The sequence below is a fragment of the Mobula birostris genome, chromosome 27, assembly GCF_030028105.1.
Source record: "Mobula birostris isolate sMobBir1 chromosome 27, sMobBir1.hap1, whole genome shotgun sequence".
NCBI lineage: Eukaryota > Metazoa > Chordata > Chondrichthyes > Myliobatiformes > Myliobatidae > Mobula > Mobula birostris.
In genome coordinates this window covers 24,815,440-24,841,177 of record NC_092396.1, presented here as the reverse complement: position 1 = coordinate 24,841,177, position 25,738 = coordinate 24,815,440, and the positions used below count along the sequence as shown (strand labels likewise).

Below are 25,738 nucleotides of genomic sequence, written 5' to 3'. Positions count from 1 at the left end.
TCCTGATGAAGGGTTTCGGCCTGAAACGTCGACTGTACCTCTTCCTAGAGATGCTGCCTGGCCTGCTGCGTTCATCGGCAACTTCTATGTGTCCTCTTGATTGAATTGAATAGAATTGAATTGAATTGAATGATCTTTATTGTCATTAGACATAGGTACAATGAAACTCTGTTTGGCTTCCTCTCAGGCAATTAAATAAAGCGGTAGATAAAAACAAGACAGTAATAGAAAAACAGTATTAAATAGATAAGTAGCAGAAAATAATTTGCAGCAGTGCCAGAATATCACAGTAATGCACAAAGTGCGGTTAGTGCTAGTATTTGAGTGCTTGTGTGTGGATGTGTGTGCTCACATGCAGAGAAGTTTCCTGCAGTCTACACCACCTATACAATTCGTAATTCTGTATCACTCAGTTACGTCTCCTCCTAGCCAGTTATGTACCAGGGAAAAGAGAGGTAGCCTTTCCATTACATCAGAAGATTGTGGGCTCAGGTTCCTCGTCAAAGGTGACCATTTTAATCAGGGCATGGGCTCCATTCCTGAGCCAGGGCTGTGCTAAGTTACAGGACTTTGGGATGTGAGAGCACCTGGGGAGAAACCCTCACAGTCACGGGGAGAACGTGCCAACGCCACACAGAAACACCAGAGGACAGGACTGAATCGGGGACACGTGGGCCAACAGCTCTTTCATCTGTGCCTGCGTGAGACCAAACCACTTAATGAGACGCCAGGGCATCTTGAACAGAGGAGAGTGAGGTGCAGAGATCTGGGGAGGGGATTCCAGAGCTCGGCAGCTGAACGTACAGCTGGCAAAGGTGTCACGTTAAAAGGTGGGGCCATGCTTGAGCCCCAGATCTGGGAAGCAGAAAGCTTGAAGAGCTGGAGAGAAAGCGGACAACTGAGAGGGTATGGAGGGATTTTAAAATAAAGTTTTTCTTAAAGATCAGGAGTCTGGTGTAAGGAGTTACTTAAAATCTCTCTCTCTCTTTGACCGAACTTTCAGTCATTTGCCCGGCACCTTTGTGACTCAGAGAGAACTTTTCTCCCAATGGATTCCTGTGAAACACCTCAGGCATTTTTTGATTATGATCAGAGATTAAGGGAGCTGGGGCTTTACTCTTTGGAGAGAAGGAGGTTGAGAGGAGACATGATAGTGGTGTACAAGATAATAAGAGGAATAGATAGAGTGGATAGCCAGTGCCTCCTCCCCAGGGCACCACTGCTCAATACAAGAGGACATGGCTTTAAGATAAGGGGTGGGAAGTTCAAGGGGGATATTAGACGAAGGTTTTTTACTCAGAGAGTGGTTGGTGCGTGGAATGCACTGCCTGAGTCAGTGGTGGAGGCAGATACACTAGTGAAGTTTAAGAGACTGCTAGACAGGTATATGGAGGAATTTAAGGTGGGGGGTTATATGGGAGGCAGGGTTTAAGGGTCGGCACAACATTGTGGGCCGAAGGGCCTCTACTGTGCTGTACTATTCTACGTTCTATGAAATTATTGTTGTTGCTAGAGTGGATTGAGATGCCAATTCACAGAGACCTGGAGTTTACTGAAGATTAGTAACCTAGAAGGCCTTCATTTATCCGCTGGAGACCGTCTGAAAGCTCATGTTATCCCTACACTACTTTTAGCCCTCACCACCTCCACACTCCAGACTACATCTACAATCCAGCTCCTGGAGTAACCAGCAAAGTGTTCAGCACCGGGTTTTTACAATAGCAACAGTGTCAGAATGCTCTGGGTCTTCATTATAGATGGACTTGACTACACCCATAGGGCTGGTCTCTAGCCAAATATTTTCCACAAATGTGCTTCCGTTCCACATCTCCAGTCCATAAGGCTACCCGCTGTCAGTGTGCATGCTTTCTCTCGGCCAGACCTCTTCCCAGCACTTAGTGCCAAGAAAAATACAAAATGTCTGCCTGCACCACAGCTAGTGCACACAACAAGTTCAGTCCTGGCACTCACCAGTTAATTTGGGAATCTCCACTGCTGCCGAATGAAGCCTGTGGGACTTCCTTGGATTCCTTAATTATCTCCATCAGTCTCATCTAATCATGTTAATTAGATATGCAACCAAGATTTCCTTTAATTCTTCACTCTCACTTTCCTCAAATAATGCTGTAGCCCAGGACATGGGGATAAGCTTCCAGCTTACTGGACAAAGTGCGGACATTCCAGATCTGCTTTGCGAGGTATTCTATCAGATCGAGGGACAGTTTATGACTTCTGAAGGCTGCTTGGTCCAAACTGACTGATGCCTGAAATGATCCCATCGAGCGAAATGCAGTTGGGAGTGAGGATTGACAGCCAGATTTCAGTATGGTTTTTTTTCAGGACTGGTTGTCTGAGCTGAAGGATACGCACAGCTGAGTGAGGCAGGGACTTAAAACACTAAGGCCAATAAACGTTGGTCAGGAGAGGTTACATCGATCAGGCAGGAATGTGGACGAGACAGGGGATCAGCCAGAATGCTACTGGATGATGTAGCAGCCTCAAGAATCAAGAAGATTTCTCCTGCTCCTATTTTTTCCCCTAACTTTTGTCGGGCAGGGATATTTCCCGACTTTTGTGTTTCATAATTCCCTATAAGCATCACCCCAAGACCATTCTTTGATCAGGAGGAGACAAAGATTTCTTTCTCCCCTCCACCATTGCCATTTTGCTGGAGTGACACCCGCTCTGTGCAGTCGGTTTGAATGAAGCACCAGCAGATCCGCTCTACACTTAGTGTCTCATTCAAGTGACCTGGAAAGCAGGAGTTAGCGGGATAGGTATTTAAGCAACACACATCAAAGTTGCTGGTGAACACAGCAAGCCAGACAGCATCTCTAGGAAGAGGTACAGTCGACGCTTCAGGCTGAGACCCTTCGTCAGGACTGACAAAGGGTCTCGGCCTGAAATGTCGACTGTACCTCTTCCTAGAGATGCTGTCTGGCCTGCTGCGTTCACCAGCAACTTTGATGTGTGCTGCTTAAATTTCCAGCATCTGTAGAATTCCTGTTGGTTGGAATGGGTATTTAGATTAGATTAGATTATGAGGACGCTCAGTCCTCGTTTATTGTCATTTAGAAATGCATGCATTAAGAAATGATACAATGTTCCTCTAGAGTGGTGTCACAAAAAAAAAGGACAAACCAAAGACTAACACTGACAAGACCACATAATTATAACATACAGTTACAGCAGTGCAAAGCAATACCATAATTTGATAAAGAACAGACCATGGGAACGGTAAAAAAAAAAGCCTCAAAGTTCCAATTGACTCCGATAGTCTCCGATAGCAGGCAGCAAAAGGGAGAAACTCTCCCTGCCATAAACCTTCAGGCTCCGACAACTGCCGACGCATCGGAAGCACCCGACCACAGCTGACTCTGAGTCCATTCGAAAACTTCGAGCCTCCGACCAGCCCTCCGACACCGGGCACTGAGCACCATCCTCTGCCATTTCATCCTCATCTTTAGGGCTTCCTGATCCAACAGTGGAACACTTACTGACTGTGCCACAGAAGATTTGAAGTTATGCCATTGAAGCTTACCAAGATTGTGAAAGGGCTTCAGGGTGAAGGTGGAAAGGTGCTCACCTGAGCTACATTATCTGGCAGTAAAGTGCATTGTCTCAGGATAAGGTACCAGAAGTTTAAGACTCTCAGAATTAATTTCTTCACCCAGGCAGCTGTGATTCTTTGGAAAACTCGATCAGAGTCAAGACTGCACTACCACTGAATATGTTCAAGGCTGGGATTAAACAATTGTTGGACTCCAAAGGAACCGGAGAATGCAGGGATCCAGTGGAAAAGTGGAGTTGAGGAAGGGAATCAAGACATGATCTAGTGGTATAGGTGAGTGGATCAAAGGGTGGTGGAGCCTGCGCCAGCTCCTGCCTCCATTTTGTGTGTGGTGTGTTCAGACCTTGAGAGGTGCTATATAAAAGGAGACACAAGACAGACTGCAGATCCTGGAAATGTGGTTCTGAAGAGGGTCTCGGCCCGAAAAATTGGATTTTCATTTCCTTCCATAGATGTTGTTTGATCTACTAAATTCCTCCAGCATCTTCTGTGTGTTGCAATATAAACAGAATTTTTTTTATTATCTACAGAAGAGGTTTCCAAACAGGGGGTCCACGGACCCCTTGGTTAATGGTGGTGGTTCCTGGCATAAAAAAAGTTTGGGAACCCCTGATCTACAGGGTAGGTACCAATTACCCCTTCCCACCTCCCACGGCCACAAACCCATCTCTCACCCTGCCAAATCCAGGTTCTGAGGTGGGGAGGTGTTGTGAACAGGCAGTTCCCTGTTGTATGGTCACAAACAGTCACTTATGGTGACAGGGGCTGCTGAGGTGGTTAGGAATGTGGTTAAAGTGAGACCATCAGTCGTGGGAACACTAGAACTAGAATGAGTATGCTCTAGTTATCCCCTTTTGTTCAAGAACCTGATGGTTGTGGGTCGTAACTGTTCTTGAACCTGGTGGTGTGAGTCCTGAGGCACTTGCACCTTCTACCTGATGGCAGCAGTGAGAAAAGAGCCTGGCCTGGGTGGTGAGGATCTTTGATGAGGGATGCTGCTTTTCTACGGCAATGTTTCATGTAGATGTGCTCCATGGTTGGGAGGGTTTTACCCGTGATGTACTGGGGCTGAATCCACTGCTTTTTGTAGGACTTTCCCCTCAAAGGATTTGGTGTTTCTATACCAGGCTGTAGTGCAGCCAGTCGGCACACTTTCCACCACACACCTACAGAAATTTGTCAAGGTTTTGATGGCATGCCAAATCTCCGCAGACTCCTGAGGAAGTAGAGGTGCTGTTGTGCTTTCTTTGCAAATACACTTATATGACGGGTCCAGGACAGGTCCTCTGAGATAGTGACACCCAGGAATTTAAACTTACTGACCCTCTCCACCTCTGATGATTACTGGCTCATGGACCTCTGGTTTTCCTCTCCTGAAGTCTACAATCAGTTCCCTGGTCTTGCTGACAATGAGAAAGAAGTTGTTATTACACCACTCAGCCAAATTTTCAATCTCCCTCCTGTATGTCGATTCATCACCGCCTTTGATCCGGCCCACAACAATGGTGTCAACGGCAAACTTGTATATGGCATTGGAGCTGTGCTTAGCCACACAGTCATAGGTGTAAAGTCAGTAGAGCAGGGGGCTAAGCTCACGGCCCTGTAGTGCCCCTGTGCTGATGGAGATTGAGGAGAAGATATTTTTGCCTATCTGAACTGACTGGGCTTTACAAGTGAGGAAATCCAGGATCCAATTGCACAAGGGGGTAGTGAGTAATACTGAACGAGTAGTAGAATCAGTTTGGAGTTATGGGTAGGTGAGTGAAAATACAGGAGTTATAGGGAATTGAGTGGAAGAATAGGATTGATCGGGTTGCTGAGAGATGGCATCAACTCAATGAGCCGAATCCTATTAAACTGGAATATAAGGCTCACAAAAAATCAACATACATTAAAGAAGAGTGGTGTCTTGCAGGAGGTAGGTGGCCAGAGATTTATTCTTAATCAGTGCCATTAATATATAAGTATTCTAACTCTACCAACGCTCCATCTAACATTTTTATTAACAGCTGTGCGCACGAACTATTGCTCGGAGCAGGAAATATTTTGACATGGCCTGATAACCGTGCGGCACTTAAAACGTTTTTTTCTATATGTACATACGTTGAATATTAAAATGAAAATTGAAAGAAAAGCATACTTTTGATTTTATTTACTAATTGAAAGATAGAATGAAATACAGTACTAAGAAAACTTTTCACGTCTCATGAACTTTTTCTGGCCTGTCTTTATTACAAATCCATTGTCTATAAACACTGTCCAGATTAACTTCGCATCCAGATGAAAGATACATCTTAATCTTCGTTAGATCATCCAAATGTTCCACTTCTAGGCTGCTTCTGGATTTTAATTTGATTGAATTCATAAGCCTGAATCCACATTCACAGTTAGCACTAGAGGCTTCAAGTGTTCCGACGAAGCCCACAAGAATTGACAGCTCTTCAAACCCTTCCTTTCTGAGCACGTAGGTCAACATAATCAGTGAACGTTTTTTTTTAGACTTTCTCCGAAACGACAACTTTGAAACCATAGTTTTGCTGCGATATTTTTGAGGCAATGCGTTTGTCGTATATAAAAGAAAACTCCATCTGTGCGACAACAAAGGCTACGTGTGCAGGAGCATTTCAGTTACTGCACAGTTTAGAGAGGACAGTAAACACTACCATCACAGGCTCCACACACCCTGGTCTCTCTTTTAGTTCTACACTCAATAACTAAAAGAGAAACCATACGAACCATACAGCCTGGAGCCTAACACACACAGAGTTTATTTAACAAATGATCTAACCACTCAGGAGATTATGTTAACAACTAAAAATTGGTTGTTTTTACAGTATATCACTAAATTCTCATTTGTGTGTTCAGGATTAGATTTTTTTTCATGTAACCACTTGAGATCTTGAATGATTAAGAGACTTGTGTAAAAGACATGCGATCTCTGTTATAAGTGCTGGGTCGAGCTCCGTCTTTGCACACAAAGCAGGGGCACTTCCCAATAAGCTAATGACAGCCTCCCAGGTCTGCAGTAATAGCAGCCAACCTACAATTAGTGTCAAAGCTGGGCTTAATGACGGAGAAAACGTTTCAACTCACAGGAAGCATTGAGTGAGCATCTGGTCATTATTGGTTTTCAAATGAAAATAACAGCCGTTTATCCCTGGATGGGCTGAGAAATGGCAAGTAGAGTTTAATTGGGATAAGTGCAAGGGTTTGCATTTTGGGAAGACAAATGAGGGTAGGACTTTCACAGTCCTACCCTCACAGGGGCCTGGGGAGCGTTATAGATCAGAGGGTCCTAGGAGTACGTGTCCCTGGTGCTCCAAGAGTGGTATTCCAGGCAAAGAGGGCCTTTGGCATGCTAACCTCTGTCAGTCAAGGCCCTGAGTATAGAGCTGGGGCATTTTGTTACAGTTGTACAAGATGTTAGTGAGGCCGCATTGGAATATTGTGTTCAGTTTTGGTCACCTTGCTATAACAAAGATGACATTAAGCTAGAGAGAGTGCAGACAAGATTTAGAAGGATGTTGTCAGGACTCTAAGTACTGAGTTATGGAATGAGACCATAAGATATAGGAGCAGAATTAGGCCATTTGGCCCATTGAGTCTGTTCTGCTGTTTCACCATGGCTGATCCATTTCCCTCGGTCCCAATCTCCTGCCTTCTCCCTGTATCCCTTCATGCCCTGACTAATCTATCAACCTCTGCCTTAAGTATACCCAGTGACTTGGCCGCCATGGCCTCCTTCCACAGATTCACCACTCTCCGTCTAAAGAAATTCCTCCACACCTCTGTTCTACCCTGAGGCTGTCCCCTCTGGTCTTAGACTCCCTCGCCGTAGGAAACATCCTCTCCACATCCCCTCTACCAAGGCCTTTCAATGTTCAATAGGTCTCAATGAGAATGCCCCCTCATTTTTCAGAATTCCAGTGAGTACAGGCCCAGAGCCATCAAACACTCCTCATGCGATAATCCCAGAATCGTTTTCGAGAGGTTGAGGCGGGTGGGACCTCTTTCCTTGCAGTGAAGGAGAGTGAGAGGTAGTGTTACAGAGGCGTAGGATAGCAGCAGGGGCAGAGAAGGAGTGAATGCACACAGTCTTTCCCCCAGGGTTGGGGGATCAAAAACTAGAAAGCATAAGTTTGAAGTGAGAAAGGAGAGATTTTATTTATTTATTTATTTATTAAGATACAGTGCCGAATAGGCTCTTCCAGTCCTTTGACCTGCACCGCCCAACAACCCCCGATTTAATTCTAGCTGAACCGTGGGACAAGTTACAATGACCAATTAACCTGCTAACCAGTTCATCTATGGACTGTGGGAGGGAACCAGAGATCCCAGAGGAAACCCATACAGGAGCGGGGGGTGACGTACACACTCCTTACAGGCAGTGGCAGGATTTAAACCCGGGTCGCCTGGACCGAAGAGTGCTGTGTTAACCACCAGGCTACCTTGCCGCCCTAGTAGGAGACCGAGGGGGTAACATTTTCACCCAGAGGGCGGTCAGTGTATGAAATGAGCTGCCAGAGGAAGTGGTTGAGGTATGTACATTGACAATATTTAAAGGTACTTGGGCAGGTACGTGGATGGGAAAGAATCAGAGGGATCTGGGCTGAATGCAGACAAGTGGGACTAGCTCAGACGGCAATCCTGTTTGGCAAAGGGCCCATTTTCACACTATGTGACTCTATAACGGTGTGGGGCTAAGGGTATTTCAGGCAGCATCTGTCAAGAGAAATGGGCAATTGAGGCTTCAGTCTCAACCTGAAACGTTAATTGCTCACTTTCCTTGGCAGATGCTGCCTGACCCGCTGAGTTCCTCCTGCAATTTGTTCCTTGTTCCAGGTTTCAGCATCTGCAGTCTTTGGCGTCCCCTGCCAACAACCTGTGCTTCGCGGGCTCCTGAGCACCTTGGAGGGTAATGGAACGTAGGCGATGCTCATCTCCCTGCCACGTGTCAACATCGTCAGAAAAGGAGCAAAGAGGGAATTGGTGGCTGGCACACCATAACATTCTGTGGAAGAAAGAGGCGCTGGGTGACTAAATTAACCCTACCTGTGTGGTTCTCCTGTCGGCGTCTGCTGTCTGGACTGTTCTCTCCAGTGTAGCAATCTTATCAAGCAGGACTTTGCGCTCTCGTTCGCTGCGACGGATCGTCTCTTCCTGCAGCATCAGTGCGGTCTGCGCACTGCTCAGCCGGCCGTCAACGCCCTTCTTACCTGGAAACACAGGGGTTGTCACCTGGGGGCGCCAGCACCAATCCCACCGAACCCACAACTCGGGAGACGGGCTGCGTGACTGACCTTCCTCGCACTCAGCCAATGACCTCTGCAGCTGTTGCAGACGACTGCTGCTGTTGTCCCGATCTGACTCCAGCTCCTTCAGCTGTCGGCTCAGGTTAGAGAGAAGAATACGAGCTTCATCCTGAGGGGCAGAGTGGCAGAATTATCAGAGTATCTGGGCTGTCCCTCAGGGAAAATTAAGTACAATACATAAAGACATTTGAGCTTTCTGTCTGCAAATCAGTAAATACCTGGATGCACTTCAACTCAATCAGCTCCTGAAATATGAGTGACCATCACAGCTAAAGCTACTTTGATGAGGTGATGATGAAAATCACATCCATTTGATGGGCCCGCTGTGTTCTTGTAGGGGTCGTGGATCCACATGTCTGCATGGTATCCACCGGGATGGCTGTAAATCCTCCATCTGACTACAGCCCCTGTTCAGCAAGGCTGAATGTACTATTTTGCAAGGTTATTTTTTTTCAATTTTGCCAAGTAGTTGAGGCCATAATGAGGTTTGTCATTCTAACTGAGCTATGCTCAGTTTATCTGTCAGGGAGCAGACTCCTGCACTCAGAAACTTAAGTAAAGTTGGATTCTTTGATATCACTTGCCTTGATATTATTTATAAACCTGTGAGTTACCCCGATGGAATGACCTCTGATTGACTTTGGACTTCTATTATAAATAAAAATGCCTTCCTGTTACAGGAGAGTCTAACCTCCTTTCCCTTGAGCCATTTCTGTTTGTTATTGCTGTGTTCTAAACTACCGCCACCAACTTTCATTTTTATTAACTTCTATGTTCCCAGGAAGTCACCGTGACTTTCATTTACTGTGTTTATTGCAGTAATTACTAGCTCTCCATCCCACTTAATTTCTTCCAGGTGCTGCAATATTGATTCAAGATACATAGCTATGTGTACGGTGTTTTACAATGGGCAGGTTTTGTGCAGTAAGGTGCATTTGCAAACTCTTGATACCTTAACAACTAATTCAGTCCTGAACACTGGCTGAGGTGTTATTTCTTCCGGTGCCTGCCCATTTAAGAATTCAGATACACTACTTCAAATACTTTCCCTGGAGAGAGGGCAATTGGCCTTTGCTGGAGTTCAACTTTTAATAGAGATCGTTCTCACTCTCCTTCAGCTAACCTCTGGGTCATTTCAAGTTGTCCATGTTCTTTGTGTCACCAACTTCAGTGGAAGAAAGTCCATGGTCAAACCAACCCTCTGGATTGGAAAATTTCTCCCAAATTCCTCACTGGATTTATGGATGACTATCTCTCCATTTACATCCTCTGGTTTTGAGCTTCCTCATAATGTAAACATCTTCCACTTTATCAACTTTTAAAAGCCCAGTTGACTCAGCTTTCCAAAGCCCCAGTGTCATTAATCTTTCCAAATTGTTATAATCTAACAGTCCCAGTACCTTGAAAACTTTTACTGTGCCTCTGTAACATGTCCGAGCTATCACTAACTCAACCCCCTTGCCATCCCTGCCTCCCACCCAGTGCCAGCATTTGTACTTAAAGTGCTTCCACATCCATCCTTACCCGGTCCCTCTGCGCCTCCCTCAGCTCCTGAAGGAAATCTCGCAGCCCCGCTCGAACCACTTCAGGGTCAATGTCCGCCCCGTACTGCTCACCGCGGGAGGGGGACTGCGAGCGACTGGGCGACGCGGGGCGGGACGTGGTGCTACGCTCGGGCGTCCCGGTCCGAGGGATTGGGCTGCCCTGGCCGTCTGTCGTGGTGGTGAAGGTGTTGTCAAAGCCTGGAAACACACAAGAACATGTACAATGCCTCTCCACTGACAGTAGTCTAGCCCTGAGCAGGAAACCCTGAACTCTTGTTCCAGTGTCTCCATCACATGATCTAGTTGATGGTCCAGGTTATGGCTCAGGGAGTGCTGCCCGTCACACCGGCATTGAAACAAGCTCGAGAGACACTGGCTTCCTACCCCCTTCATTTATTTTATGCTCCATCATCCTCTCCAATCAGATTTTTGCTACTTTATCTCCTAACTTTGGACTTTCCTCCTCCTGCATCTGCCCATCCAGCCCCCTCACCTGGATCCACTTATCACCTGCAGGGCCGTTTCATCCCCCCCTCTTTATACTGGCAGATCCCCTCTTTCTTTTCAGTGCAGATGGGCAGTCTTGACCCGAAACATCACCTGTCCATTTCCCTCCATAGATGCTGCCTGACCCATCGAGTTGCTCCTGCACTTAGACTTTGCTCCAGACTTTCAGCACCTGCAGTCTCTCATGTCTCCACGCCGGAGGAAAGAAAGGAGCTGTTGATGCTTAAGGTTGAAACCGCATTCCAGGACTGTGAGCTTTGCCTTCTCGGGGAGGGAATGCAGAAAGAGCAACTTGCAATATTTGTAAAAAAGGACTGGAGAAGTATCATGTGTGCCTCGGGGAATACTTAACCTGAGTCATCTTCACTTAAAGTTGATTGTCAGGTTCCTGTTTATGGAATCTTACTATGTCTAAGTTATCTCCCCCAGTTCCACATCACAACATCACTAAGGTATGACATCACCGTCTGGTGGTGGGTTTGCTACTGCACAAGATCGAAGTAAGACGCAGGAACTTGTAAAGTTAGTCCACTCCATCGTGGGTACTAGCTTCTGTAGCATCCAAGACACTTTCAAGACCTCTGCACAATCACACCACAGTAACAGTTGCCTTATTAAATTAATGAATATAAAATAAAGACCTGGTTGTTACTCACCAAAATGACAATTCAGCAGCAGGAAAGTGTAATCTGGATGAGCCTATGTTACTTGCAATGTGGAGACATTGGGCATTGAAACAAGAGGCCGGCAGTCGATCTAGAATGGCAGCGACTGCTCCAGTAATGTACACCTGGTAAATAGCCAGCTACTTGGTAGTTTTATTACCTTAGGAAGGCAGTGTCCATCACTAAGGACCCCCACCACCCAGGACATACCCTCTTCTCACTGTTACCATCAGGAAGGAGGTACAGAAGCCTGAAGGCACACACTCAGCGATTCAGGAACAGCTCCTTCCCCTCAGCCATCCGATTCTTAAATGAACATTGAACCCATGAATACTACCTCACTACTTCATATTTAATTTCTTTTTTTTTGCACTACTTATTTTTAATAATTTTCTATATATATATACCTAATGCAATTCAGTGTTTCTTTCTCTCTATATTTATTTATCACGCGTTTCATTGTACTGCTGCCGTAAAGTTAACGAATTTCACGACATATGCCGGTGATATTAAACCCGATTCTGATTCTGGTTCTAGTAATGCAAAGAGTTTTGAACTTGCAGCTCTGTGTAACATTTTTATGCAACTGTTTTAATCAGAGAGAGTGAACCCCATCTGCTGGTCACCTTCATTCTCCATCCGCAAGACGGCCTGTTGAACCATGGGGAGGACCACGTCATGGCTTATCCAGTCTTTGACTATTACCTACATACTTTCTCAATGGGAGATGACAAAGCATATAGTTAGAGAGGTAGTGATGAGCAAACTAGGGAGCCTGAAGGCAGACAAGTTCCCTGGTCCCGATGAGATGCCGTCCAGGATACTGAAAGAATTGGTAGAAGTTAGAGTAGATGTGCTTGTGATAACTTACTAAAATTCTCTGGACTCGGGGCATTTCCTGGTGCATTGGAACACAGTAAAAGTCATGCCTGTTTGTAAAAGGATGTAAACAAGAGGTAGGTAACTATAGACCAGCCTGTAGTCAGAAAAATGTTTGAAGCTATTATTAAAGAAGAAGCAGAGAGACGTCTGGATAGAAGTGATTCCATCAGGCTGACACAGCATGGATTCATGAAAGACATGTCCAGTTTGAGAAACTTTCTGGAGTTCTTTGAGGACAAAATGATCGCAGTGGATTGAGGGGAACAGGTGGACGTTGTACACTCGGATTTCCAGATGGTTCTCGATAAGATGCCACATAAAGCTTAGGGATACCTAAGGTAGGAATGCGGGGAATTGGTTAACATGTTAGCAGATTGGTTAATCAACAGAAGGCAGAGGGTGGGGTAAATGGACGTTTCTTTTGTTGGTGGTCAGTGCTGAGCAGAATTCTGCTGCGGTCAATGCTCGGCCCGCAACTGTTCATGGTATACACTAACGAGTTGGAAGAGCGTTGCATATCTAAGTTTTCTGATTACACGAGTTTGAGTGGGAAAGCAAACTGTGCAGGGGATGCGGAGAGTCTGCAGAGAGCTATAGATAGGGTAAGTGAGTGGGCAAGGGTCTGGCAGATGGAGTATAACATGGTAAAAGCGAGGTCATCCAGTTTGACAGGAGAAAAGGAAGAACAGACTATTATTTAATGGTGAATGACTGAAGCACGTTGTAGTGCAGAGGGACTTGGCAGTGCTTATGCACAAATCACAGAAACTTGGTTTGCGCATGCAACAGGTTATCAAGGGGGAGAGAGCAGTGGGGGAGGGGAGAGAGAGGGGGGAGACAGGGGGAGGGGAGAGAGGGGGAGGGATGGTGAGAGGGGGGTGAGAGAGGGGGGAGGGAGAGGGGGAGAGGGGAGAGGGAGAGGGGAAGGGGGAGAGCGGGGAAGGGGAGAGAGGGGGAGAGGGGAGAGAGAGGGGGAGAGAGGGGAGAGAGAGAGAGAGAGGGGAGAGGGGGAGGGGGAAGGGGGAGAGAGAGGGGGAGGGATGGTGAGAGGGGGGTGAGAGAGGGGGAGAGGGGAGAGGAGAGAGGGAGAAGGGGAGGGGGAGAGAGGGGGAGAGAGGGGGAGAGAAGGGGAGGGGGAGAGAGGGGGGGAGAGAGGGGGAAGGGGGAGGGGGAGGGGAGGGGGTTAGTGAGGGGTGGGGAGGGGTATCGGGGTAGGGAGAGGGAGACGTACATACACACACAGGGAGGGGGAGTGAGGCAGAGGTAGGGAGAGCAAGACAAGAAAGAGCAAAAGGGCGATGAATTAAGAAGCCAGAGAGTCCGGGACTGGGAGGTGGAGATTGAGAATGCTGAACAATTCAGAAGGAACAGAGGGATTAAGAGAAAGTGAGAGGTACAGTAATTGCAGCCAGGTGGAGAGTGACTGTGAATGTTTTATTTATTTATGCATTCTGAGTAGGATTTGGGGGCAAGGCCTATATTGATTGCCAACCCCTACAGAAGCCACTTTAATGACAACCAGATTACTTACTGAGCTGTTTCAATTATAATTCATATTAACTATCTTTTGCAAGGAACCTCCCAGACTGATGTCTCCAGTCTATCTGAATTCTAGGAAAGGCAGCAGAAGTTGTCCTGAACTATCTGTCGGGCCTGTTTACCTTTAGCTGGAGAGTGCCGCCTGTGGGGGGAGGCACTTTGCCCACGGTTTACTGGACTCTGCGACCGCCCAGATCGGCTGATTCCCAGTGTGCGGCGGAGGGCAGAGTACAGGCAGCTCAGCTTGAACTCCAGGTCCCGCTTCTGCCCCTCCGCCCGCGCCAGCTCGCCCTCCAGCCCGTTCACCCGTCCCTCTGCCGCGCTCAGTTTCAGGCAGAGCTCGTGAATTTCGGCCTGAGCTTTCTCCAGCTTCAGCTCCAGGTTGCGTGCGTTGTCCAGCAGCTTCTTCCCGTTCCCCTGGGCTTCCTCCAGGCTCCCCGCCAGGTCCTTCTCTCGGATGCGAAACTCGCGCTCTGCTTCCGTCAGCCTCCGCTGAAGGTTGGCCAGCTGCAACAGAAGAAGGAGATCAAAAGGGAATCCAGGCACTCAAAGTAAGCTTATCAAAGTACGTACTGTATACATTGCCATATAGTACCCTGAGAATCATTTTCTTGCTGGAATAAAGAATTATAATAGAATTTCATGAACAAAAACTAATGAACAGCTAATGAGCAGATACTGTGCAAACATTTGTAACACCCTGGTTCACATTTTTACTGCTATGCTGTACGTATTTCAGTTTAACAGTTCTGTAAGAGCAGTCTGGCCTGCTTTCAGCCTGTTTGGGCTATTGTTGAAGATAAGGGACGCTGAGGAATGTGTGTCATCCAATTAGGAAGGCTGGTCTTGGTTTTTTTTTGTTCGGTGGGAGACAAAGAGAGAAGACGCTGGGGAGAACTCGTTGTAGGATTCGACCCGGTGGGGGACCGTGATTCAGTGGAGCCAGGCCCCGAGATTGACTGAGGATCGGTGAATATGAATTTTGGGAAGAGTGGAGCTCCAACTGCTGCACATTTGACTGTTTAATTATAATTGGCCCTTTTTGTTTTTTTTAGAAAGATAAACACGAGGAATTCTGCAGATGCTGGAAATTCAAGCAACACACATCAGAGAGACGAAGGGTCTCGGCCCGAAACGACGACTGTACCTCTTCCTAGAGATGCTGCCTGGCCTGCTGCGTTCACCAGAAACTTTGATGTGTGTTGCTTTTTGTTTTTTTTTTCCTTTTCTTTACCAACCCTTTAGTTAAGATTCATAAATATAATTCCTTTAATTGCATGCAGGCTGCAGTCTGTTATTTCTTGGCACTGAGTTGCAATAGGGTAGCAAATTACATAGCATACGCACAAACCGGGATTTGGGGTGGGAGAGCCGTTTCAATATCATGGTTTTGGCGGGACCGGAGAGTGTATTCCCTAGACTTACGCAGCCAAGGAAACCAGCGGGGTTTCATATTCAAAAAAAAAACAGAGAACGTGAGTAGTGAGAGTCGTTGATAGTGAGTCTGCAGGTTATATAATTAGCCCAGTGCCGAGGTGAGCGAAGTTACATGAGCATGATGGTTACAGAGTAATAACTGTTCCTGAATCTGGTGGTGTGGGACCCAAGGCTTCTGCACCTCCTGCCCAATGGTCGTAGTGAGAAGAGAGCATAGCCTGGATGGTTGGGGGCCCTCGGTGACGGATGCTGCTTCCCTTGTGGCGGTGCGTATCATAAGTATCCTCAACGGTGGGGAGGGCTTTGCTTGAGATGAGCTGTATTCACCACTTTCTGTGGACTTCCCCACTCCAGGGCATTAGTGTTTCCGTACCAAGATGCAACCAGTTAGGACGCTTTCCACAGCGCATCTGTTGAAGTTTGTCAAAGATTTTGGTGACATACTGAATCTTTGCAAACTTCTAAGGAAGTAGAGGCGCTGTCTTTGTGATGATACATATGCTCTGATATGTTAACGCCCAGGAATTAATTTAAAGCAACTGACTCTCTCCACCTCTGATCCCCCAATGAGGACTGGTTCGTGGCTTCTTCCTCTTGTAGTCGATAATCAGCTCTTTGGCTTTGCTGATGTTGAGAGAGAAGCCGTTGTCACTATGGTAACCCTCAACCAGATTTCCATTGCCTTCCTATATGCGACCCTTGACTCGGCCAACAACGGCGGTGTTGTCGCAAACTTACATATGGGATCGGAGCTGTACAATCATAACCGTAAAGTGGGCTGAGCAGGGGGCATAGCGCGCAGCCTTGTGGCGCACCTGTGCTGAGGGTGAGTGTGGAGGAGATGTTGTTGCCAATCTGTACTAACAGGGAGGTACCAAAGTCTCAGTCTTGGAGCTTAGTGATGAGTTTTGATGAGTGGGATTATCTGAAGGAAAATAGAAAATGATGGATACACCCAGGCAGAGTCTAGAGAAAGAGAATAAACACTTCATGGCCCAGAACCTCTTGTTGGCCCTCTTTTCTGGTTCTGACAAGTTGACCGAAGGAGGGAGGGTGGAGGAAAAGGAATAGGTTTGTTGTGGGTTAATGTGGCAGTGAGAAACTGTCTCTGTCTGTGTTCTGTGTTGCTGGTAGCAGGACTGGGGGACGTGCCCAGCCAGTCAGTCTGTACCAATGGACAGAGTAACGTGGATGAATGACTGGTAGAAGAGGCCTGTCTTGACGCAATCAAAAAGAAAGAATGAGTTACCAAAAATTGGACAAAAATTAGCAACATGCAACACAGGCAAAAATTACAGTAACCAACCTGGGTCTCACTCTGTCAGAGGTTCTTGGGTGGTTCTTGTCCCCATCCCTCTCTTACCCCTCCACGCTAAAAATTGTGTCCTTTTCTTTCTTTCCCAATTTTTACAAAGACTCTTGATCTGAAACATTATTTCTGTTTCTCTCTCCACAGAGGCTGCCTGACCTGCTGTGTGTTTCCTGCCATCCATTGTGCAACCACAAATACTCTCCAGGAATTCAAATTCTTCTAAAGAGTCCAACCTTCAGCTTCCAAAGAGGAGACACAAAAGACGTGAGAAGCCTGAATCTGGAGCAACAGACAAAATGCTGGAAGAACTTTGCCCTCCACAGATGCTGCCTGACCTGCAGAGTTTTTTTCCAGCAGCTGTTTTTTTTTTTGCTCATTTTCTAAATCTTACCCTTCACAATGTCCATTCACACCACCCTAAAAACAACAGTTTTACATACATTTGCAATCCAGATGGTAAATCCATTTGCAAAAACACTGAACAAATAAGCAAAGCCTTCCCCCAGGAGATGAATAACAATCTCAGAGGTAGCTGACCCACATAAAGCAGAAACATCTGTGTTCGATGAGTTCAAATGCATGGTTTTTATTCAGTACAAGAGGACCCAAATGTGAGCTAATTATCAAAAGAATTAACAAAGATATGAGGTTATTTCTGTTTGTGCAAACTGCCTGACAGGATAATGGAAGAGGAGTAACTCTAAGTTGCATAAGTACATCCAGAGACAGACTATGGGGTTTTCGGAGGAGCTGCTGTCTCACAATCCCAGAGACCCGGTTCAATCCCAACTTCCGGTGTTGTCCACATGGAATCTGTATGTTCGCTCAGCGACTGCGTGTCTTTCCCTGGGTGATACGGTTTCCTCCAACATACTAAAGACATGTGGGTTTGGAGGTTAACAGACCCCTCGAACGTAGGTGAGCGGTAGAGCCTAGAGGTGATGAGAGAGGGAGAGTCGATGGGAACAACAGAAGAGTCAAATGCGATTAGCTTGGCAGCTTGGCAGTCGGCAGAAACTCGGTGAGTTCAAGAGCCAGTTTCTGTGCTGACGCTTTGAGCTCACTGTGACATCCCTGAAAGAACCAATTTGGGCGCAAAAGCGATTACAGCTCGGAGTATCGGAGTTCAGAGTTCAATTCCGGCATTCTCTGTGAGGAGTCTCAGTCAATGGAATTTGTGGGTTTTCCCTGGGTGTTCCTGATTCCTCCCGCAGTACCGGGTAGGTTAATTGGCCATTGTAAATTGTCCCCTGATTAGGGTAGGATTAAATCGGGTTGTCGGGGTCGCTGGAGTTGTGTGAGTTGAGGGGGCGGAAGGGACTACTCTGTGCTTTATCTCTAAATAAATATGGATATATGAATAAATAAATAAATGGGCAGCTAGATAAATAAATAGATAGACAGACAGGCGATTTGTATTTGGGTCAGATTCCAGCTTATACCCAAAGGAAGATTATTCAATCACCTCTTTCCGAGTGGATTCTCTGCTGGCTTCAGTTTGCAGAATTTTCTGTTTCAGTTCAAATGACTCACGCCGGTTCTCTTCTCCTCGCTGTTCGTCCAGGGTCACACGGGTCTGGAGATCCACAATCTCTTTGGTCTTCTTCATCTTTTCAGTGTCCAATGTCTTTACCTGAGGGATGGGAGGGGGTGGAAAGAGCATGAAATGTTTTGAAAGAGAAAAAGACCAACTCTGCTCAGCGAGATGGATGGCTAAGTCAAACGCAAGAACCCCCAAAAATCGATTACCTTACGCGGTACAGTAGTGGGTAAAATCCCACTGCTAGACTGGAAACCTCTGGTATTAATGTAATCTTCCCAACACGACTACAAGCCAAACATACTCCATCAGCAGTAAAGTGCCGAGAACGCGGAAGGTTGCAAGACTTCCTTTAAATAATCGAGGGAGAAATTAGACAATAACAGAGAACAATAAAACTAAGGATTTAATGGTGTCATGAAGTAAACTAACAGTTTGAAATAATTTAACCATGGTGCACAAAGCTTAGTCAAGCTGAGTTTAATGACGCTGTCAGCCTTCCATCACTCCTCACGTGCCAAAATAATGCTCATGGTCCAAGATGGCGCCAGAGAGTGGCAACTCCTTATGTGCAGTTCCAAAGAGAATCGCCAAATACTCGCGTACAGGACTACTACAGCTGAAATCAACATTCATAGTCATGGGTGAACCCATGAACTCTATCTTATTGTTTCTTGGCTCTCTTGTTACACCTCCATTTAATATACACTCATATATATATCATCATCATCATGTGCCACGCCGTACGATGTAGGCGATCACGGTTGACCATGGTTGTTCTTGGCAAACTTTTCTACTGAAGAGGTTTGCCGTTGCTTTCCTCTGGGCGGTGTCTTCACGAGACGGGTGATCCAGTCATTATCAATACAGCACGATACAGATCAGTTGCAGATACAGGCTGAGAAATGGCAGATGGGATGTAACCCAGATAAATGTGAGCTGTTGCCCCTCGGTCGTCGTGGCTATCCCTCGGGGTCGAGGATGATGGTCTCCGTTCTGTTGATCTACTTATGGGCTCTCAAGTGGCTTTTGAGTCCAATGCACCTCGGTAGGGCAAATGCAAGGGGCAGTTTGCTATAAGGGGCAAGGTCCTTAACAGTGTTGCCGAGCAGCGAGATCTTGGGATCCAAGTTCCTAGCTCCATGAAAGTGGATACACAGATCGATAAGGTGGTTAAGAAGGCTTATGGAATGTGTGCTTTTATTGGTCAAGGCATTGAGTTCAAAGGTCAGGAGGTTATGTTGCAACTTTATAAAACGCTGGTTAGGCCACTTTTGGAATATTGCATACAGTTCTGGTTGGATAGGATAGGAGCCTTTGGAGAAGCTGTGGAAGAGGTTTACCAGGATGCTGCCTAGCTTAGAGGGCATATGCTCTCTCAAAAGGCTGGATAAACTTGGGTTGTTTTCTCTGGAACGTCAGAAGCTGAGGGGAGATCTGATAGAGGTTTACAAGATTATGAGAGGCATAGACAGAGTGGACAGAGAGTATCTGTTTCCCAGGGTTGAAATGTCTAATACCAGAGGGCATGCATTGAAGTTGAGAGAGGGTAGGTTCAAGGGGGGTGTGAGGAGTAAGTTTTTTACTCAGAGAGTTACAGATGTCTGGAATGCACTGCCTGGTATGATGATAAAGGCAAATACATTAGAGGCTTTTAAGAAACGTTAAGTGTGGACATAGTGTAGGTAGGAGAGGTTAATTTTTGGGTGTTCTTAATTTGATTTTTAGCTGATTCAGCACAACGTTGTGGGCCGAATGGCCTGTTCCTGTTCTGTACTCTCCTACTTTCTATGTTCTAAATGGTCCTTTTATCTGAGAGTTTTGTCATAAGACACAGGAGCAGATTTAGGCCATTCAGCCCATCGATCTTCACCATTCCATCCTGGCTGATCTATTTTCCTTCTCAACTTCTTCTTCTGACTTTTCCCAATAACCTTTGATAATCTCTCTACTCAAGAACCTGTCAAATCTGTTTGAAATGACTTGGCTTCCACAGCCATCTGTGGTAATGAATTCCACAGATTCACCACCTTCTGGCTAAAAAAATTTCTCCTCATCTCTGTTCTAATGGGACGTCCTCCTATTCTGAGGCTGTGTTTTCTAGTCCTAGACTCTCCCACTATTTGAAACATCCTCTCCATAACCACTCTATCTCAGCCTTTCAGACAAAGGTGTTCTAAACTCAAATTACACACAATGAAGTTTCCTCGTCCCTTTTCCTAAGTTACCTGTCGATGCAAGTCCTGAAGCTCTCGACGCGCTTCCAGGCGGGATTTCTCAACTTCGCGGAGGCTTGCCCGAAGATCTGCTGATTCTTTCTCAAAGTTTACTTTTGCCTCTTCCAGAACAGAGATCCTCTGTTCCTTCTCCTCGTTGGCTCGTTTCAGACTGGAAGACACCGTAACACAGAAACTTCCTCAGTAACAGCTGCAAAAGACATTTATGGTTTACTTCCCTCTCTGATGGGCAAAGTTGCAAAGACACTGGCAGCCCTCTGCTACAGGGCATGAGTAGTTGCTGGTACCCATGGAGCCAAACCCCTAGGTCCATGTGATACATCCAGGGGATAGCTGGAGCTAGAGGGAAACGTACTGTATTTGTATTTCTTATTTATATTCCAACTGGAAGCACTTAGTCGCCAGTTCAGTTCTGTACCTGATTCTTTCACTCTCTGTTTTCTTGATGTTGAACCTAAGATCCTCATTTGATTGTTGCACTGCCTCCTTCTCCTTCACTTCATCCGTTACCGAGCGTTTCAAGTCCAGGATTTCTTTACGCTGGACCTCCTGGGTCTCCTGCTGTTCCCGAATCCTACGGTGAGCTTCAATTAGGTCACGCCGGATGCTGTCGCGGGCGTCTTCAGCTACCTGAAGCTGCGTCTTTAACTCCTCCACCTGAAAAGGCAAATTAGTATTTACTCTATACACCACGGGTTAACTACACTGTAAGTGCGTCCTAGCCAAAAAAAACAACTATTTTGCTTCTTTCTCAAGGATTGCCTCAACTGGGAACATTCATCACTGGCAGAACTGCCTCATGGAGCTCACAGCACGAAGTCTACGTAGTTCATCATTGAAGAAGCCTGTTAACTATGTTACAACACAGATGACATTGTCTGCAGAGTGTTTCATGGCCTGTGTAAGTGCAGGCGATTCTCTATTTAAAAAAAAAATTAGCCTTAGAAATTGATGCATTATCCAGCTGGAATCAATTCCTAGGTCTCTGATCACCCGCTTGCTGGCAAAGAAAAATGGAGATAGGTTTACCAAATGTTGCTGAAATGAAGGCGGACAGTATTAAAGAGAGAATTAGAGCAAGAAAAGGGAGTGGATAACTTCACGCAACTTCACTTGCCCCTTCACTGAAATGTTCTCACAACCTATGGTCTCACTTTCCAGGACTCTTCATCTCAAGTTCTTGATATTTATTGCTTATTTATTTATTATTATTATTTCTTTCTTTTTGTATTTGCAGTTTGTTATCTTTTGCAGACTGGTTGAATGCCCAAGTTTGTGTGGTTTTTCACCGATTCCATTTTGGTTTTTGTTCTATTATTCAGTATTTCCACAAGAAAGTGAATCTCAGAGTTGTACATGGTGACATATATGTCTGTCTGTCTGTCTAGGTACCATATCTGATGCGGACTTTGGTGACCATGGTTTTCCATATAGATCTATCCTTCATTTTTTGGATGACTTCCATTTCCTCGATGTGTAGCCACCTGGCTATGCTTTTGATGTACATAAGCTGAGGTCTTCCTGTAGGTTTGCTCCCCTCAATCTTTCCAGAGGGTATGGGTTTTTCTAGTTCATCTTTCCGCATGATGTGTCCTAGGAATCTGAGTTGTCTTCCTCTTATTGTTGGTATGAGTGATGAACTGCTTGGGTTCTTCTGAGAACTTCTTCATTTGATGTGTGTGTGGTCCATGATATTTTTAACATTCTCCTGTAGAACCATAATTCAGCTGCTTCTAGTCTCTTTTCCATTGCTGGGGAAATGGTCCAGCATTCACTTCCATAAGTCAGGATAGAATAAATGTAGCACTGCAGTATTCTGTTTTTAGTGTACGTGCTCATCTTTCTGTCTGTTAATATGGTCTTCATTTTTTGGAAAGCTTCTTTTGCCATTGCTATTCTGTATTTGATATCTGTGTCGCACCTGCCATTACTTGTTATTAGGCTGCCAAGATATTTGAATTTGTTGACTTGTTTGATGTTTGTATTTCCGATCTTGATCTCACATTGTGGGATGTTTGTCTCTCTGGAGATGACCATGCTTTCTGTCTTCTTGATGTTGACTGAGAGGCCTCTGCGATCACTTTCTGCTGCCACGATAGTCAGTAGTTCTTGAGGTTTTGTTTCTGAGTCAGCTATTAGTATGATGTCATTAGCATATCTGATGTTATTTATATTATGGCCTCCAATTGTGAATCCTTTGACATATATGTACTTTGATAATAAATTTACTTTGTACTTTGAACTTTAATTATCATATTAGGTCTATTACTCTGCTTCTTATGTGTACATAATAATCTGGTCTTGGACCCAAAGCAGAATATCAGAAACACTAAAGTTGGAAACAGCTGTGAAGAAGGCCACCCACAACTACAACGGGAATTATCATTAGTTAGTGGATTTGATAGATAGGCTTAAATTACAATTAAATATAGATCATTATGATGGTCAGATAAAGAGAAGAAAGACACCAAGACAAAGCTGAAGCCAAAAGTGCTTTGGAAACAAATATTTAAATTAAATGAGAAACAATTTTATAAAGCTTTTAATAAAAAGGCATAAAAAGTAAATTAAGTATCATCTCAGGAATGGGAGGCTGCAATTAGAAGAGACGAAAGAGAACGGGGTTCCTTGTAACAAAAACATGTCCAACATTACAAAGGACTTGAATTAAAAGTAGTAAACTAATAGTGGCGAGGGAATCAGTTTATTAGCAACATTAAATTTAACAGAACAAAGTGTATTGGGGATCTCTTTGAAAAGGGAGTTGTTAGATATGGCCTTCTTGCAGAAACAATGATGAAACCAGAATTCCAAATAGCTTTTAAAGTGTAAATTGACAAAGACATTTAACGCTGAAGGGAACAAGGGGAGGCTGTTGGAATGAGAAGTGGACAGGTCATTTAACGTAAAAAGGGGCCAAGTGGACCACTTCCTGCTTTAAAATTCTCCAGTCAATGCTGCAAACACATTTTGAGTGGAGAAGCTAGTTGGACCTACTCAGATTTTTACGAAGCTGATGTGTTTCTTTACTGCTACCAACCTCTCGGAGTGTAGCTTCTCGCTGTCTCATCAGGTCCTTGAACTGCTCATTCTGGGTCTTCATCTCTTGCTCGTGAATACTGACAGTTTCCTCAAACCGGGCATGGAAATTCTTCAACTCCGAAGTCAAATTATTAATTTGGTTCTGTCGGAGTGAACAGAGCAGTTTAGAGGTTGGGGAATGAAGGTTGAAAGAGAGGACAATGATCAGGCTTGGCCTTCTCACAGCAAGATAGAACTCTACACCCAACACTTCAATTTAAAAAAAAACATCTCTCCAAGAGACACAGAATCCATAATCGTCCTTCCCAAAGATACCGGGAATGTCTTCAGCCTTACTGCACTTTGCCTTCCAAGAGCCAAACACAAGTCAAGTGCCACTCTTGGCCTCCCCACAAAGACAGAACAATAAATTGGACAATCCCCTTCCCCAGGGTAAGTTCTTGATCAAGGTAAATCTCTGGGAGGTTTAGAGAAATTTCACCTACACATACAGCTTTTATTACAGTCCATTTGCGCACTCATTGTACTGGCCACCTAGTCAATAAAGTTCAACTGTTTTGTCCCATGCAACATCATGAATTCCTCAAGTCTATTCCTAAAGGACTGTGTGTTGTCCCTGCAGGAGAGTGAGAGTGTGTGTGTGTGTGTGTGTGTGTGTGTGTGTCCAGACACCTCACCTCTCCCGGAAGTTCCAGGAGTCTCCCGCATATTGATAGTGGCTCCCTGATGCCCGCAAATTATATACAATATCACGGAAATCAATTTTTCTGAGAGCGAGCGAGAGAAAAGCAAGAGAGAGTGTGCGAGCGACCACGAAAGCAAGCGAGAGCGCGCAAGTGAGAGAGCGAGAGAGAGCAAGCAAGAGAGAAAGCAAGTGAGCGCACTTGAGAGCGCGCGAGCGACCACGAAAGCAAGCGAGAGCGCGCGAGTGAGAAAGCAAGAGAGAGCAAGCAAGAGAGAGAGCAAGCAAGAGAGAAAGCAAGCGAGCGCACTTGAGTGCGCGCGAGTGACCACGAGAGACAGAGAGAGCACGCCATGGCAGAGTGTTCCAAAAAATATATAAAACGTATGTCACCCTGGACTACACTAAAGTGTACCCCTGCCTAATAGGGGTCAAAATAATGACGGTGTTGCTCACTGCACTGTTTGCAACAGTGACTTTTCTATTGCCCATGGTGGGTTAAGACTGTAAAAGACATGTTGAGGTGAGTTTAACAGGTGTCATTCGTTCATTAGCATAGCTAACGTTATTTAAACTAGCTGGCTAGCTGCTAAGGAGCTACTCTATTGCAGACATCCCACCTCTCCCGGAAGTCTCCTGCAAATTGATGGTGCTACCTCCCTGAAATGAGTTTTTGCAGGGTGGGATGTCTGGTGTATCTGTCTGTCTGTCTTCCTTTGAGTCTGCATGCACTTACTAGTGAGAGTAAGGGTGGCAAAAAGTCCAGGAGCATTCTAACACTTCTGTCAGTGTGGGACAAGGCGCCTGATTATACTTTTGCTCCCTCCGTTTGAGTCGCTCCTCTGAACCCAAATTGGGTACTGGGCCTGCTCACACACTCTTAACCAATGCTGCAAAGCCATCAGCTTTGCCGCCCTAAACCTTGCCAGCATTAAGCATCACATCGTCCATGGGCCAAACCCAGATGCCGGAGTGGCAAAGTGGCTGGAAAACATCACACGCACCCGGTCCTGCTCGTGCCGGCTGTTGGTATCTCGCCTCAGTTGCTCCATGTCCATTGAAACATTTGCAAGCTCCCGCTGAGCGCTGGTGAGCTTCTCCGAGAGAATGGCCTTCTCTGACTCCTTCAAGGATAAGGCCTGTGGAAGAGCAATTTGATTTAGTCATAAGAAATAATACCGAGAAGCTCTGAGCAACCAGTAAGAAGCAGGATACATGGTGGGCACAATTAGATTAGATTAGATTAGATTATGAAGACACTCAGTCCTCGTTTATTGTCATTTAGAAATGCATGTATTAAAATGGGTTAGTGATGAGACTTTCTACGCTAATTATCCCATCCTCGTTGATGGGACGTAGGCTGGCTTAGAGATTCTGAACTGAAGCAGATGGACAGTTTCTACCCGGGTGGTAATGGACCTGAACTAACAGGACAAAGTAGGTCAGCACTGACATGAGAGATAGAGAT

General features: G+C 45.6%; 1 protein-coding gene across 2 annotated transcripts in view; it reads right to left on the bottom strand.

The window, feature by feature from the left end:
- LOC140188803 (uncharacterized) overlaps positions 1 to 25,738 on the bottom strand; it is a 121,116-nt gene that overhangs the window by 30,007 nt on the left and 65,371 nt on the right. For both annotated transcript variants that reach the window (XM_072245449.1, XM_072245450.1), the window contains exons 22-30: positions 25,275 to 25,409; positions 23,587 to 23,730; positions 20,965 to 21,203; positions 20,538 to 20,697; positions 18,235 to 18,402; positions 14,143 to 14,527; positions 10,408 to 10,625; positions 8,872 to 8,992; positions 8,624 to 8,787 (exon numbers count right to left, since the gene is read on the bottom strand). In XM_072245449.1, the coding sequence (XP_072101550.1) occupies positions 8,624 to 8,787; positions 8,872 to 8,992; positions 10,408 to 10,625; positions 14,143 to 14,527; positions 18,235 to 18,402; positions 20,538 to 20,697; positions 20,965 to 21,203; positions 23,587 to 23,730; positions 25,275 to 25,409 (1,734 nt within the window). The remainder of the gene's footprint in view (positions 1 to 8,623; positions 8,788 to 8,871; positions 8,993 to 10,407; positions 10,626 to 14,142; positions 14,528 to 18,234; positions 18,403 to 20,537; positions 20,698 to 20,964; positions 21,204 to 23,586; positions 23,731 to 25,274; positions 25,410 to 25,738) is intronic.